The following is a 15,199-nucleotide window of genomic DNA, read 5'->3' as shown; positions in this document are numbered from 1 at the left end:
GATGCCCTTATGCCCCTCCTGTCAGCTGCAGCATCGGTATTATTCTGCACCAGAATAATAAATATTATTATTTTGGATTCACGCGGAGCTCTTTTCTCCGCGCGTGCACATAAATATCTGACGCATCACGCGCCGCCAGAGTCTGAGCAAGTTGGTGTCAGAACTTTGCAGAAGTGTTTCCACCCTGACGTCGCCCTCCCCCCCCCTCTTTGACTATAACAGGCCGGAGAGTCGCGCAAACTTTCACTCCAGCTCTGCAGAGACGGCGCAGCCGGGCAGCACCAGGCAGCCAGAACCAGGCAGCCAGAACCAGCCAGGCAGCACCAGCCAGCCAGCCTCGGAGGAAAACCCCTCAGCTCCAGCACTTCCTGCGGCCGCTCTGTCTTCTTCAACAGTGGAGCTCCGTGGATAAACGAGAACCTCAAGGAGCGGGGAGAAGGGAGGCTTGGAGCCGGGAGAAGGGAGGCTTGGAGCCGGAGAAGGAAGGCTTGGAGCGGGGGGAAGGAAGGCTTGGAGCCGGGAGAAGGAAGGCTTGGAGCGGGGAGAAGGGAGGCTTGGAGCCGGAGAAGGGAGGCTTGGAGCGGGGAGAAGGGAGGCTTGGAGCGGGGGGAAGGAAGGCTTGGAGCCGGAGAAGGGAGGCTTGGAGCGGGGAGAAGGGAGGCTTGGAGCCGGAGAAGGAAGGCTTGGAGCCGGGAGAAGGAAGGCTTGGAGCGGGGAGAAGGGAGGCTTGGAGCGGGGAGAAGGGAGGCTTGGAGCCGGAGAAGGGAGGCTTGGAGCGGGGAGAAGGAAGGCTTGGAGCGGGGGGAAGGAAGGCTTGGAGCGGGGGGAAGGGAGGCTTGGAGCCGGAGAAGGGAGGCTTGGAGCCGGGAGAAGGGAGGCTTGGAGCGGGGCGTCGCGGAGGATCCTGCGGGGGATCGCGGCTCTGCGCCACCTGGGTCCGCGCATCACGGATGGTTTCTGGCGGTCTGTCCTGATCCCGCTCGCCGAGCCTGGACTTCGGGGGTTCATGTACTGGAAAAATGAAGTTCTGCCCCCTCTGTCAGAGGGAAACCCAATTCTGTCCGAAGGGATTCCTACGAAGCAGGTACCGGCGCCGGGGGAGCGGCTCCTGGTGGTTGGGTTTGGACCGAGCCTCGGCGGCCTTCGACGGGGGGGTCGCCAGAACTCGCGGCCCCTGCGACACGTGGTCGGAACCCGCTGAGCCGCGCGGCGGGTTGGCGTTTTTTTTTTATCTCGCGCTTTATTTGCGTCTCTCCGTGATGTCACAAGAATGTCTGCGCGTGCCGCTCAGATAAGCCGCGTGAAGAGGCACGCGCCTCTCCGGTGTGAATAGCGTGATTTGCGGCCCCGCGAGCCTCTCGAGCGCCGCCGGGAAGAATCGGATTTTAATTAGGGCCATTAAAAATCGAATTTGCAATTCTTTGGGTGACCCGTTGGCTTTGTGTGATTGACAGCTGAAATTGACACTCCGGGCCCTCTTCCCGGCGCGCTTCAGCTCGGCTATTTGTAATTACAGGTAGTTTCTGCCCCCCCCCTCCCCACACACACACACACACACACACACACACACACACACACACACACACTCCTGTCCTGGATTGCGCAGCAAACACTGTTATTGTGCGAGGCGCGGGTTAAGGGGAAGGGAAAAATCAATCCAAATTGCAATAGCGTCATTAAAATGTTCCCTTTGTTGCGCGAGGCCCTCTCTTTTCTCTTCCCCTTTTTAAGCGGCTGTAAAAGCGGGGGGGGCTTTAAATAAGGGGGGGGGGGGCTCCTTGAAGGGATGCCTGCAAATGCCTCCCGAGGGTTCGTCCCTGTGAGGATGAGGCAGGCGCTGATGAAGGCTGACTGAACGCTGTCTTCCAGGTGATCGCCACCGAGCCTCAGAGCGCACCGGGGGCATCGCGCGGCACGCTGGACCTTACACGCACGCCAATGGTGAGCTTCCGTGCGCGTTTGCGCTTCAGATCAGCCGGACCGAGCAGCCCCCCGTGCGTGTCTGAGCTCTGCCTCCTCTTGCAGCCTCACTCGGACGGAGAGTCCCGGCGGTCCAACATGGAGCGGGAGGACACGTCGCCCGGCAGCCCGTCCACCCCCTCCGCGGGCTCCCCGACCTCCACCGCCAGCTCGGTTCCGTCCACGGGGAAGAACACGTGCGCGAGCTGCGGCCAGGAGATCCTGGACAGATATTTGCTGAAGGTGAGAGGCCGTTTTTCGCGTCTGGGAGGATCGTGCGCGAGGCCCGAGATGCGTTTTGGGGGATTTAATTCGCACGATTGAAATTAAATTTAATTGATTAAGAGAAACGATGCGAGAGATAAAAGCATCGGTGCACTGAGGGAAAAAGGGGAGAAAAAGAAGAGAACTTTTCTTTTCGTTCTTGTTTGACGGGTTTTTTCTGTTTTCTGTATTTTGTTGTCTGTTAATCTCACGGACACGCGCTCACATGCTTTTATTTAGAGATCCGTTTCAATGAAAAGGTCAATATTTGCATTTAGATTTTGTTGTATTTTGTTGCTATTTTCAGACTTTAACTAACACGCGTGTATTTCGATTTGTTTATTACATTTTGCCCAAAAACATCTCCCGAAATTAAGTTAGTCATTTTATCAAATTAACATGAATGTTAAATAGAACCTATGAATTTTAAAATATTTTTAAAATACAGATTTAAAAATAATGATAATGCCAAAAATGTAAATAAATTCTAAACATGAAATTAACATCCTGATGGCCACAATTAATAAATATTTTCTTAGATTTTAGATAATTAAATACAAAATTCCGGGACCATTGTTTTTCAGTTTAGAAGCTTCAATAAATCACATTTATATTATTTAACCTCTTAGATGTAATTAATCAAACGTCATAGAATCAAATATTCTGACTGTGTACAAAATTTACAGCCGTAATTAAGTCTTTAATTAAAGACTCAAGACTTAATTAAACAAAATGATAAATGTGAAATAAATGAAAAGATTCACTTGTGAACTCGCCGCAAAACCCACAAATGATTTTTGTGCCAGATTTTCTCCGTTTATCTTCACGTTAAAATGATCTTTGATCAGAAACAGTGACGAATGTAACAGCAGAAATTATTATTGTCCACTTTTAATTCATTACAGCAGCAAAAGTAGTTCAATATTCCACGTTTCCTTTGGGAATATTAGCCTGCAGCTAGCGGCTAACGCTGCAGGAGACTAAACTAGAGGTCACGCAAAACCACTAAAGTTTAAAGGTGAGTTGGTAATTTAATGTAAACATTTGAATGACAATAATATTAATATTTGCAATAATAGACGGGAGGTTTTCTATTTAAAATAATGGGAAAATGTAGTTTAATGTCTACATTTCTGTGTGTTTGTGTGCGTCTGTGTGCGTGTGTGTGTGTGTGTGTGTGCGTGTGTGTGTGTGTGTGTGTGTGTGTGTGCGTGTGTGTGTGACATCTCCGCAGGTGAACAACCTGATCTGGCACGTGCGCTGTCTGGAGTGCTCCGTGTGCAGGACGTCGTTGCGTCAGCACAGCAGCTGCTACATCAAGAACAAAGAGATCTTCTGTAAAATGGATTATTTCAGGTAGGGTAAGTCTCTGAGCTTGTTTTCAAAATAGCCCGTCAACACGGGCCCCCCCACCCTGAACACACACACACACACACACACACACACACACACACACACAACCCTCTCCTCAGAGATGGATGCGGGTTACTTCGCCTCTTCTAAAAAGAGCTTTTCAAAACCGGCACATGTAACAAAATAGAAGTCTGCCAGCGCTCGTCCGGGTTGTTATGGCTGCGAGGAGGACGACATCCCATAATCCGTGTTTGCCCAAAGGCCTGACCTCAGCGTGAAAAGACCTGACAGGAAGTTGGGAGTTATGGGACGCGCGTCACACAACAGTCCCCATCCATCTATCTATCTATCTATCTATCTATCTATCTATCTATCTATCTATCTATCTATCTATCTATCTATCTATCTATCTATCATAGTTCTGTTGAGGCCATTCTGACTGGACCTTGAGTGCACGCTCAGTGCACGTTGAGTGCACGTTGTGCCGCCTGTGTGTTGAGTGTGTGAGGGTTCCGACCCGTGTGTGCGCTCCGGTGTTTGTCTTGATGGAAACTCGACCCCCGGCCGCCGCGCTGAGGTTTATAATCACCAGCAATTAGCCGTCGTCCGTCTCGGAGCCTCGGGCCTCCAGACCAGCAATTAGGCCGCTCCGAGTGCCTGGTCAGCAGGTTCCAGCCCTGAATGTGACTCCTATCTAAACCAAACACACACACACACACACACACACACGAACATGAGACACATTGCTGCTTTTACGAGCGAGATCCTCCACACACACACACACACACACACACACACACGCTGACTCAGGTGTGTGTTTATTTATGCGCCGCCAGCAGCTGTCAATCATGGGGAGAATTCCGGCTTTACCGGATCGTAATAATATTTTACCTGACCCGTCTCTGCGCGGGCCGTCCTGCGGCGTGCACCTTTGACCCCCCCCCCCCTCGTCTGCTCGCTGGTTCCAGCCAAGCAAAGAGCGGCTCTAAAGCTCCAGGCTGCTTTTTAAACATCCTCCATTGAAACGTTATGAAGCAAGCAGGGTCCGCTTTAGCCTGCCGCTAAATTCCATGACAGTCGTGGCACAAATCGGATTGTTTTGTGTTCGTAAATATTAGCATCGCGCGCTTGTTACCCACATCCAAAGCTAACCGTGGCCAAACCAAGTCCCACTCGCCTGCCGAGTCTTCGAGTGACTGTATTTAATGTTAAACCTCTTTAAGGGAAGCGGCAGTTAGCCACAGTTAGCCCTGCTAGCGTGGCTACGCCGAGGCCCCCCCCAGGGAGACACCTCCCCCGGTGATGGTCTGGGAGCCGTGACGATGGCCGAAGGAAGCCGTTTCGCAAACTCCGGCTCAAGATGGTTACAATCTGGGGAGAAAAATGTGTTTGCATCATAATATTGGTCGGTTTAGGTTAGATTTCCTTGGAAGTGACTCCGGAAAGTGAGAAAATATTTAGAGAGTCTTTGCAGCGGCAGCGAGGCTCCGCCGCGGGGCCTCGTCCGCGCACAATGGTTACCTCTGTAAATATAAGCCCTCATCTGGGCCCGGGCCAGAGCCGAGCCCGGCTCATCTGGGCGGCGCTCGAACCTCTGGAGATGTTTCCTCATCTGTGTCAGCGTCTCATCTGGCGCTGGACTGACAGCTGCTCTAATGGGGCGTAATAGCAGGAAATCAGGGCGGGTTTCCATCCACGGGACGCGGGACAGAGCCCACGCTGTGCCTCTCGAGCCCACCGAAACCTCGGGGGCTCGCACTCGCACACATACGCAAACCATTTCTTTATCGCCCCCCCCCCCCCAACGGTAACATCATCCCCGCCCGTGAGCTGCAGGCCACACAGGAAGTTGCTGTGCTAATCAGGGGCACCCTGGGATACCGCCGGTGTAACCGGAGCGCGGGGCGTCGTGGGCGATGCACGTCCGCATGTGTCACGCGTGCGAGGCAATAACGACTGTCATCGGCCCACGCTGGTTCGGCCTGATTAGGTCGCCGCGGCAACAAAGAGGCGGAAGCGGACGTACGAGTTGCTGTTGTTGTTGCTGCCGCCTTTTTCCTGCCTTGGCTTTTTTTTTTTTTTTAAAAAAAGGTTCCTGCAGGAACCTTTGGAAAGCAGGTGAACAAAGTCAAAAAAAAAAATACCGCGGAAGAAGAGGAGGGCTGTGGTTGCCAGGGAGATCTCTCCAGAACAAACCAGAGGTTTTTGGTACCGGAGAGGTGATGAAGAGGAGGAGGAGGAGGAGGAAGAGGAGGAGGGAGAGGAGGAGGGAGAGGAGGATTTCTGGGTTCTGTCTCCCAGCGTGAAAACTGACAAACGTTGGGTCGGATTAGCCGCAGGTCTGACGCTGGTGTCAGGACGGGACCAGCTCTCGTGCACGCTGGTTCCGTGCACGCTGGTTCCGTGCACGCTGGGGCGGATGAGCCTCGCACGGCCGTGATGGGGGCCCACATGTGTCATGCTGCAGACTGGTGCGGGGGAGGGGCGACAGGGCTCGACTCTGCTTTCATCCCAGACTGGGGGGGCTTGAGTGCACTGATACCCTGCCAGCCCCACTCACTTGCACCCACCCCCCCCCCCCCCACTTCACTGCTCCCTCAGCCTCTCGCTTCCTCTCTCCTCCGTCTGCTCTTTTCATCCAGCCCTTCCGTGGCTGCGACACTTTCTCTCAGAACCTGTTTTCCAGAACCGGCCCGACACAAATGTTTCCTCACAGCAGCTAAAAACGGGCTCCGGCTTCCTCGGCCTCCTTCACCGGACCTGGCAGCTGCTCCTCCCACTGACCCCCTCGGACCTTCGGCGGTCCACACCCACTAAAGCCACCGCGCGCTCCAAGAGGGCGGAGCTTAATCTGCCGAGATTCTGCCGTTAAACCGGGAATTTTGTGTCATATTCCGGCCGTGTTAAGAGGCAGCTGCACTGAAAATCATTTTGTGCCTTTTCAGTCGGAAAAATCCAATGTTGCGTCTGCTCAGACGGCCATATTATGGGCTGCGGCAGGTACCGAGGGAGCTACATGTCCCCCCCCCCCACTGAGACCAGGTCAGGTGGTTTGAGTTTAGCTCCTGCGGTGGCCTCACCGTTGCTGTCGGTTACCGACCGGCCATCTCCAGTGATGTCACCCGAGTCCTTCCTCCTCCGCGTTAGCACCCCCCCCCCCACACACACACGTGTGTTGTGTGCGTCCCGGTGTGTGTGTCGTGTGTGTGTGTGTGTCGGTGTGTGTACGTGTCAGGGCCTTCACGCAGCAGCCAGGAAATTGCAGGTGCTGGTTTGTTAGCGTCCTGGGCTCAGCTTGCAGCCGCAGCCGGGCCTCTTTTCTGGAGGCCTCGCGCCCGTCCAGGTTTCTCTGGGGGTTTCCCGGGTCTCACTGGGTCTTCTCTGTCTCCCTCACAGTAGGTTCGGTACCAAGTGCGCCCGCTGCGGGCGGCAGATATACGCCAGCGACTGGGTGCGCCGCGCCAGGGGGAACGCCTACCACTTGGCGTGTTTCGCGTGCTACTCGTGCAAGAGGCAGCTGTCCACGGGCGAAGAGTTTGGCCTGGTGGAGGAGAAGGTTCTGTGCCGGATCCACTACGACACCATGGTGGAGAACCTGAAGCGAGCGGCCGAGAGCGGTGAGTCGCGGTTCCGGGGCTGGCGATCCGTTTCTGGAGCCGCGTCGGTCATCCCGTTTGTCGTTTCCAGGAAACGGAATCACGCTGGAGGGAGCCGTCCCGACAGAACAAGACAGCCAACCCAAACCGGCCAAACGGGCCCGGACGTCCTTCACCGCAGAGCAGCTACAGGTCAGAAACCCGGCGCTTCCTCGACGCTGCCCAGCGTTCAGCACATTTGGCGCTAACGTCGTCCATACTTCCAGATCATGCAGGCCCAGTTTGCCCAGGACAACAATCCGGACGCCCAGACGCTACAGAAGCTCGCCGACATGACGGGCCTCAGCAGGAGAGTGATACAGGTCAGTACGGGTCGTGCCCATCGTTCCTGGCTCGATCTTTGGGTTTGGCCTGTCTGTAGGAGGTCTGGAGGTCCTGAGGTTTGTCCCAGTTGGCCCCCAGACGGTGTCGTAATTTCACATGAGCACTTTTGTTTTTGGGGAGTAGAGCTCCATGATGTCTTGTTACGTTGCGTCTTCATAGGTGTGGTTTCAAAACTGCAGAGCAAGACATAAAAAGCACACGCCTCAGCATAGCGGGGCTCCCCAAGGTCACCCTCAGGCCAGGATACCCTCGTCCCTGCCCGACGAGCTACATTACTCGCCCTTCGGCAGCCCGGAGCGGGCGCGCATGGTGGCCCTCCACGGGTACCTCGACAGTGAGTGGCGGCTCGTCTCGGTGCTCCTCTGCTCCCGGGGGTAACGGGGCTTGTTTTGAGCGTTTGCTTTTGCTCGCCAGGTCACCCCTTTTCCGTGCTGACCTCTCAGAGCCTCCCCCATCAGGCCATGTCGCTGCCTCAGCTGCCCCTGAGTCGCTAGCAGCCTGCGAGCCCTCCACCTCCGGACCCCGACCCCTGAGCGCCCATCAGTGACGTGTGCAGAGCCGACCCCGAGGTCGCCGAGGAGTCCGCCAGGACCTGGCAACAGCGGGGACACGCCCACCTGCTGCGGGAGCCGAGACATCGGTGCGTTTTGCACCAGCTGGAGGACTTCGCCGTGCACGGCCGCGCACGCTCGGCTCCGCTTTACTGAGGAAGAGCTAAAACTGAGTGAGGAAGGAGGACTGGGGCTGCGAAATCCTGGAGGCAAACAAAACTGTCACAGTGGCCCAAAGGCCCGCACACATATTTGAGGTAAGACTCCGCCCTCTTTTGACCATGAAGGAAACATTCAGGCTGGATATTTAGAAACGAGGGCTTTGTGACGAGTTGGAAAAAATGAAATCCACCGAATCGAGGTGCAGAATTCGCTTTTTGAGGAGTAATTCAAACACGGTGCCTTATATTTTTTTTCCCAGCTGAGAGCGTAAAACCGCTGAAAGATTCTGCTAAATTCACTCGGAGATCCCGTGTTCTCTTCCTTTCCAATCTCAGCCGTCGATGGCGTCACGGTAACGGGTGTTCTGGTGACCGAAACAGCAGCCGACCCACGTCTCAAACACTCGGAAGTATAAAATCCACAGTCTCGCGTCTCCGAACTGTCGTTAATTTATCACTTCAAAGGTTGCTGCAGGCTCCATGTTTGTCTTTCATACAAGGGGGGAAGAAGTGTCAGTGTTTTGGTACAATATGAAACAGACTGCAGTTGTAAATGTGTTCCTGTGTGTGTGTGTGTGTGTGTGTGTGTTGGCGGGGGTTGAGAGTGTGCATCTGTGTTTTTGTGACCGCGGCCATTATGTGAAGAACAGGATCCAACAAGACCTCAACGTCCTTGTATTTATTGAGATGGTAAAAATCCCTGTAAAGCACTTTTATTTTCTCTTTTCCTTCTGAAATGATTCTGTTTTGTTAAAAAAAAAAATACATGAAATGAAACAAAAAACTTTATTTGATAGACTGTGCAGCATCAATGTTTTGTGTACTAAATGCAATAAAATATAATGTGATAATTTGGGTGGGGTTTTTTTTGCCTTTTTTCCCCCCATTTTTAGAATCAATCACTGAAAACGTGACCAAAAAGAAATAAAAATAAAATATCAAATTCAGGATTTTAAATCACGAATGTTTTTGAATCTATTTTTTTTTAGTAATTTTAGGATTTTTGTTTGCGGTAACAATATTATTTTTCCATAATTAGTGTGCGTGCGTGCGCGTGTGAGGACATTCTCTCAAGCACGTCTTTACACGTCTGTATATTATCAGATTTTATTTTTTTTTATCTTATTTCAACATTCAAATTCAAAAGGGTCTTAAATTATATCAAACTGACGCCTCGTGGCAATAAATTCCAAAAACAGTTAAAGTCGATAATTTAATAAAATATTATTCTGCGTGTAATTTGGGGATGTAGTTTAAAATAGGCGGGAGGAAAAGATCATTTATACAACTGCAAAATGAATTTAAAATTTTTTTAATACAGTGGAAAAAACCCACAGACGCATCTTCAAATATGAAAACATGGAAACATGGAAATAAAAGGCTAAATTTAATGAATTTTAGCCTTTTTCTCAGCTCCGTCTCAGGCTCGCCGACACGTGCGAACGATCCACTCGTGTTCGGAATCGTCTGCGGGAGAGAAAATGCGCTTTAAAAATGGTTTTTCCACAGCAAAATCAGTCAAATGGGGACAAAACGGGCTTTTTAACGTCCTGACCGTGATTAAAATAATCACAGTTTGCGTCAGAGAGCCGCTGGTCATCTGCGCGCGCCACTGCGCTGAAGAGCCATTTACGTCAAATCGGGATCAGCCCGACAATTAAGAGAAAATAACTTCTCGGGGCCACTTCAGACGCCGATAAATAACAAACCTCTCCACGAATTGGACGCAATTTTTTAAAACTCAGAACGACTGCCAGAGGAGCCGATAATACAGCACTTTTTCATTGTTCGCGCTGAAACGAGAGGCTAATTGCCGGGGGAGTGCGCTTTCTCTGAGCGCGCGCAGCTGCACGCACTTGAGCCGCTCGCGGGCCTCGCGCGCAGGTTGCACCACGCGCGAGAGGGGCTGCCATTGTGCGGGGGAGCAGGTCTGCGCAATTACCCCGCGAGGGGCGTCGACGCTAACAGCCACTTCACGCGTAAATCCGCCACCGGCTGGTCAGTGAACGCACCGCGGACCCCCTCCCGCGCTCCTCGTGCCACGTTTAGCGCTTAACTGACCCCAATTAAGCAGCAACCGCAGCCCACCTAATGCTAATTAAATTGGGATTCTCCTTGCGCGCTGTAATTTAGTTTAGCTCCCAGTTTAAGATCCCTAATTGCAGGTGACTGGTTCGTTTAGGCAATTTCCTGTAATCTGGGGACACTTTTGAGATTTTAACCGGCGTATTTAGCTTACAGACACAACCGGTCGGTAATTTAACATTTCAGCTACACACAAATAGAATAACTATTGACGTTTCTTGACCCGTTTTTCATTTGTTATAAGTTACCGTCAGTTTTTGCTGAATTCAACTGCACCTGATTTATTTAAATGTTGTTTTTCTACCTTCGTCCTCTCTGTCCCAGTACGACCAGTTACAGCCTGATAGACCCAGTATCCAGACTGGCTGTCCATGGTTTGACTAAGTTTGACGAGGACATGGCTTGTGTTTCCCATTAAAAGGATGATTGACAGGCGACTTGCTTCGATGTCACATGACCACTGTGGTCAGCCTGTTCAGGGTGATGCAACACCCCGAATTTGTTGTTCCTTTACTATTTCATTTGTTTCACATGTTTGTGGGGACATTTTCATCAGTCTCACAAAGATTTTGTGTGAAATCGTCCAGAACTGTTCGTGTATTTGTTCTTGACGGCGTCCTGATAGCACCAAAGTGTTGTCTGACCTTTCTGCAACAGAGGTGTGTGTGTGTGTGTGTGTGTGTGTGTGTGAGGTGTGTGAGAGTGTGTTAACGATAATGGCACCTTGTTAGGGTGTGTTTATCGTAATCCTTAAAATACACTCAGAAGGAAAAGTGTTTCCTTCCAGCCTAATGGCTGTAAAACAACACACACTCGCACACACACACACACACACACACACACACACACACTATGATTTGCATATGGGATAATTATTGTGAGGGTTCTGCTGGTTCTGGTGAGGTCGTGACTGGTCTTCAGGGTCACTGCAACTTTCAAGACGCCGATAAAAAAACCATTTCTTCATTTTCTTTGAGCTCCGATAGATCAGAAAAAAAGGCGACGTGCGAGAGGACGAACACCGGGGTGTGTGTGGACGGCCCGGGCCGGCCCGGCCCGGCCCGGAGCCGAGGCCGGAGCAGGGATCTGCTGAGCAGAGGTGTTATCGCTGGCGGCGGAATGTTTCTGGCGTTAAAGTCTGGGGTTTCAAAGGGAAGCGCTTGTTCCAGAAACAGGAAAAAGGGCTCTAAACAATACGGCACCACATGGCTCCTGCTGGCGGCCGAGTGTTGTCGTCTGTTGCCCGGAGAAGACGCACAACACAGTGTGAGTGTGTGTTTGTGTGTGTTTGTGCGGGTCCGAGACGCTCGGCCGGCCGGTCCGCTCAGATCCAGCAGATGTGTTCGTTCTTTTTTAATTCCTGCAAACGTCCCACCGGCTCCGCCATCACGCGTTCCTGGACGTTGGCGAGCGGCCGTTGCCCCCGGTTACCTGGGCGGCTCCAGAGAGGCGCTGCCGAGTCAAACCCGAATCCGAACTGAAATCTCCCCGTTGACCTTTGACCTTTGGTCGTTCCAGTTACCGGCCGGCATTTTCCTCCTCAAAGAATCAAGATATCAGGTTGGAAAAGAAGGTCACTTGTGTCCAAATCCAATTTGACTTTTAATTAGGAGATCTCCCCCCTCCCCCGGATCTCAGGTTGTTGCAGCAGCTCCGCTGATCCCGCTCGGGAATCTGGCGACTCAAAATGTGATCCAGTCAAAGCGAAACTGTGCTTTATTGAACGAACGGCTGGCTTTGAAGCGTCCCCTCGTGGTTTCAACACCAGGATTCTGGACACAACCGTTCCCGGGACGCCTCGCCCTCCCAAAGGTGATAACAAAAAGGTCCGACACCAAAAATAAGCTTCGCCCGCTCGGGGAATCTCCGCCACGGTTCCTATTGTTCGGCCGGCTGGCTGCAGGCCAGCGGGGGCTTTTTTTCCAAGCCAGCGGCAGAAACCCGGAGCGCCGCTCACCCTCTGCCAGTTTGTGTTTAGCCTGATATTTCCTACCAGCAGCGAGCGGCTGGGGAGGGGGGGGCGACGCCACCCTGACAGGGATTATTAATCTGAGTGTTGGGTGAAACCGTCATTCCTGGCACGTCCGACGCGGAGCTGCAGCTTCACGGGGGGCTCCTTCCTATTTCCTCAGCAAACATCCCCTCCGGGAGCGCGGGCCTTCCCCAGGTCCCCTTATCCTGGCCGGAAGCCACGGGGCAATAAATTCTGTCTTCACACCCACTCTGACAAATGTGCCGTCACCTCCGAGGGCTGGAAAACAACCCCCAGCAGGAAACGGGAGCGTTCTTGTGCACATAGGTGAGCACGAGCGTGGCGGCGGAGCGAGCCACTGACACAAGTCAAAGATGCAGATGAAAGAAGGATTTGAATCCCCATCAAATGGAAAACAGAGCCGGAGTGCTGTTGGAATTCTATTTTTTTTTAAAAACCCTCATCCTCTTTTCCTTCTGATCATTCCCAGAGCGGCCGATGAAAACGCCGCATCGCTGAAAGAGCTACAAAACATATTGTTTTGCTCTGGTACACACGCTGCCAACATCTGGTGAGGAAGTGGCTCCATTTCTCTCCTTCCTCCGGCCAGGACACGTGTAAAGTCCTAATTGTCCGATAGCCTCCTAGCATGTACCTAGCATGTTTTAGCGCTCCTACACTGTTCCTGTTGGTGACACTAACGTCATTCTTCCTAAATATAGCTTCTTACAACAAAAGCTGGAGCTGGTTTAGGAGGGGAAACATGACTTTTCCATTCAGGGGTGAGGCAGAACATGCGTTTCCCAAATGGAATCAACCTGTGTGGGTCCGGCGGGGTTTGTCCAGCATGTAAGTGTGATTGGAGTTGTGTTCAGGTACTGGTTCAGGAACAAAGATGATGTCAAACATCTTTGAAGCCCAATGCATGGAGCCAAAACCCAAAACGCTGCTTTCAAAACCTCTTACTTAATTCACATCATCCTCCACCGAGGTGAAACCGCCAGAGACAGGAGGATGTCAGGGAATCCTGTCTGGACACCTGACGGCCGGCGTTCCCTTCAAATCTGCAGGCCAGGCCTGGAAACAATGTGTCTTGAATTTTTCCAGGTTCAAAATATCAAAGAGGCCTGGAAGGACCTGCGGAGGGATGTTTTTCAGACGACCTGCAGGTTGTCAGAGGTTGGCGGTGCTGGTTCCTGTCAGAGGTGTCCAGACCAAACAAGCTCCCGCCTGTGACAAATTCCCTACAACTTTTACACGGAGCTACTGTCTGATCTGATTTGACTGACTGCATTTTAGCCTTTAAACCTTGTTCCCAGTGGGCGTGTCTGTGGGCGTGTGTGTGCGTCTCAGGCTCCGCCCACAACCCCGAGATCCCCTTAGAATGAAGCCAAGCTTCCTTGTTTTCCGTCTGACCTGCGTTCCTCAGGAATCCGCCCTCGTAGGAAGTGACCGCCCGGGTTCTGGGGTCGTAGAAACCTTCCCCACAGTCGTAGCATCCCTCGGGGATGGCGTGCGGCGGGTGCGGTTCGGTGAGCTGGGATTCACCTGCGCGATCCAAACCGGTTGCTGAGTGCTCCGGCGCTAATGCTGACAAAGACAGGAAGTGGAAATGGCGTCCAAACCTGAGGGTCTGAGTCCGCTGCACCTTTCGGTGTAGAAGCGCCTGTCGTGTCCATCACAGTAGCGCCAGTCGTCGTCCTGGTACCGGAGGCCATCGGCAAAGGTGACCGTCCCCTGGCGAAGAGGAAGGCGTGCGTCTTATCACTGTCAGACCTCTTTAACACGCTTCACTCCACACAAGCGGATTTTAGAGCGACGGGAAGGCAGCATATTTCTTTTCCTATTTTTGGCCGATGGCAGTTCCAGTCAGACTATTGACAGAACGCTCTGTTTGCACCTCGGTCGCAGTTCTTGGAACCAGAACTTGCTATTGAGGTTTGAAGAAAATTTTAAACTTTGTCTTTGGATCGCCAAAAAAAAGAAAAAAGGATGAAATTTCAAAACCTCAGGAGATAAAACCCAAACACGCACCACCAAATCACACCACAAGTGGAAAAATGTCTTTGGGTATTTCGCCTGTGCTGAACGCTGTGTGTGTTTGTGCGTCTGTTCTGGGGAACGGCGATTAAAATAAACAGGCCCTCTTCAGTCTGTTCCCATAATTTGGAGGTATTACGGCGTGCACCGTCAGGGCCATTATTGCGTAACCTTCACCAGGGTGAAGTCACATTTAGTAACATAGCAGAGTTACTCGCTGCTTCTCACCTCTACAACTTTTCCATTTTCCCAGATGGCCTCATATTGAGTCCCATTTGGAAAGTGCATGACTCCTTTGCTGTGAAACATCCCATCCCTCCACTCTCCCACGTACTTGGTCCCTGTTAGGAAGGTGTACTCCCCCGTGCCGTGCATCCTGAGGAGGAACAACCAGCGTTCAGTCACTCAGACTGCAGGAACATGAATGTTATAAAGAGCTGAACAATTTAATATTCTGTTACTCACTTGCCATTTTGGGTTTCTCCGTTGTATCTGCTCCCAGTGAACTCCATTGAAATGTGGATTAAAAGGTAACTTTTCCTCTCAAATCACAACTAGGGAAAAAGTGCAGACCTCTGTAAGGTATTTGATATGTCTTCCTTTAATGGAGGTGGTTCAAATTAAAAATAACCGCACAAGTCAACCGCTACCAGCAGTAAATTGTACATTTATATATATATATAGGCAGTAGTAATACAAGGTTGCATAACGTAGTCGGTTCCTTGATGATCAAAGATGTTTGGCTTTGATTTCTGGAAGATCAAATGTCTCCCGGACTCGTAGCACCAAAGTTGGATTTATTCCTTGGCTCATCATAAACATTTCCCAAAAATT

At 51.7% G+C, this 15,199-nt stretch overlaps 2 protein-coding genes across 8 annotated transcripts; one reads left to right on the top strand and one right to left on the bottom strand.

The window, feature by feature from the left end:
* Positions 1-217: 217 nt before the first annotated feature.
* On the top strand, positions 218-11,048 carry lhx6a (LIM homeobox 6a). Of its 6 annotated transcripts, none has more exons than XR_003888703.1 (10): positions 223-1,084; positions 1,870-1,941; positions 2,026-2,202; positions 3,458-3,579; positions 6,973-7,193; positions 7,264-7,364; positions 7,439-7,534; positions 7,716-7,890; positions 7,971-8,855; positions 11,013-11,048. XR_003888703.1 is itself a non-coding variant. In XM_029837352.1 (9 exons), exons 1-9 carry the CDS (start codon positions 1,007-1,009, stop codon positions 8,048-8,050), a joined length of 1,119 nt encoding a protein of 372 aa, XP_029693212.1. In that variant the 5' UTR covers positions 222-1,006; the 3' UTR covers positions 8,051-9,125. The 6 variants fall into 6 exon arrangements, 4 of the variants coding, with proteins under 4 accessions (XP_029693214.1, XP_029693212.1, XP_003965630.1 ...); XR_964625.2 differs by lacking the exon at positions 11,013-11,048 and having other exon boundaries at positions 7,971-8,364; positions 8,529-9,125; XM_029837352.1 differs by lacking the exon at positions 11,013-11,048 and having other exon boundaries at positions 222-1,084; positions 6,976-7,193; positions 7,971-9,125.
* Positions 9,639-14,910, bottom strand: morn5 (MORN repeat containing 5). 2 transcript variants are annotated; one of them, XM_003977275.3, is made up of 5 exons: positions 14,831-14,910; positions 14,594-14,741; positions 13,951-14,062; positions 13,742-13,873; positions 9,639-9,735 (listed from the first exon to the last, which is right to left on the bottom strand). In XM_003977275.3, the coding sequence occupies exons 1-5, from the start codon at positions 14,875-14,877 to the stop codon at positions 9,689-9,691; spliced, it is 486 nt and encodes a 161-aa protein (XP_003977324.2). In that variant the 5' UTR covers positions 14,878-14,910; the 3' UTR covers positions 9,639-9,688. The 2 variants fall into 2 exon arrangements, with proteins under 2 accessions (XP_003977324.2, XP_029693219.1); XM_029837359.1 differs by lacking the exon at positions 9,639-9,735 and adding an exon at positions 13,306-13,555 and having other exon boundaries at positions 13,634-13,873.
* Between the last annotated feature and the right edge of the window lie 289 nt (positions 14,911-15,199).

The sequence above is a fragment of the Takifugu rubripes genome, chromosome 6 (genome assembly GCF_901000725.2).
Source record: "Takifugu rubripes chromosome 6, fTakRub1.2, whole genome shotgun sequence".
NCBI lineage: Eukaryota > Metazoa > Chordata > Actinopteri > Tetraodontiformes > Tetraodontidae > Takifugu > Takifugu rubripes.
This window is presented reverse-complemented; position numbering and strand designations above follow the sequence as displayed.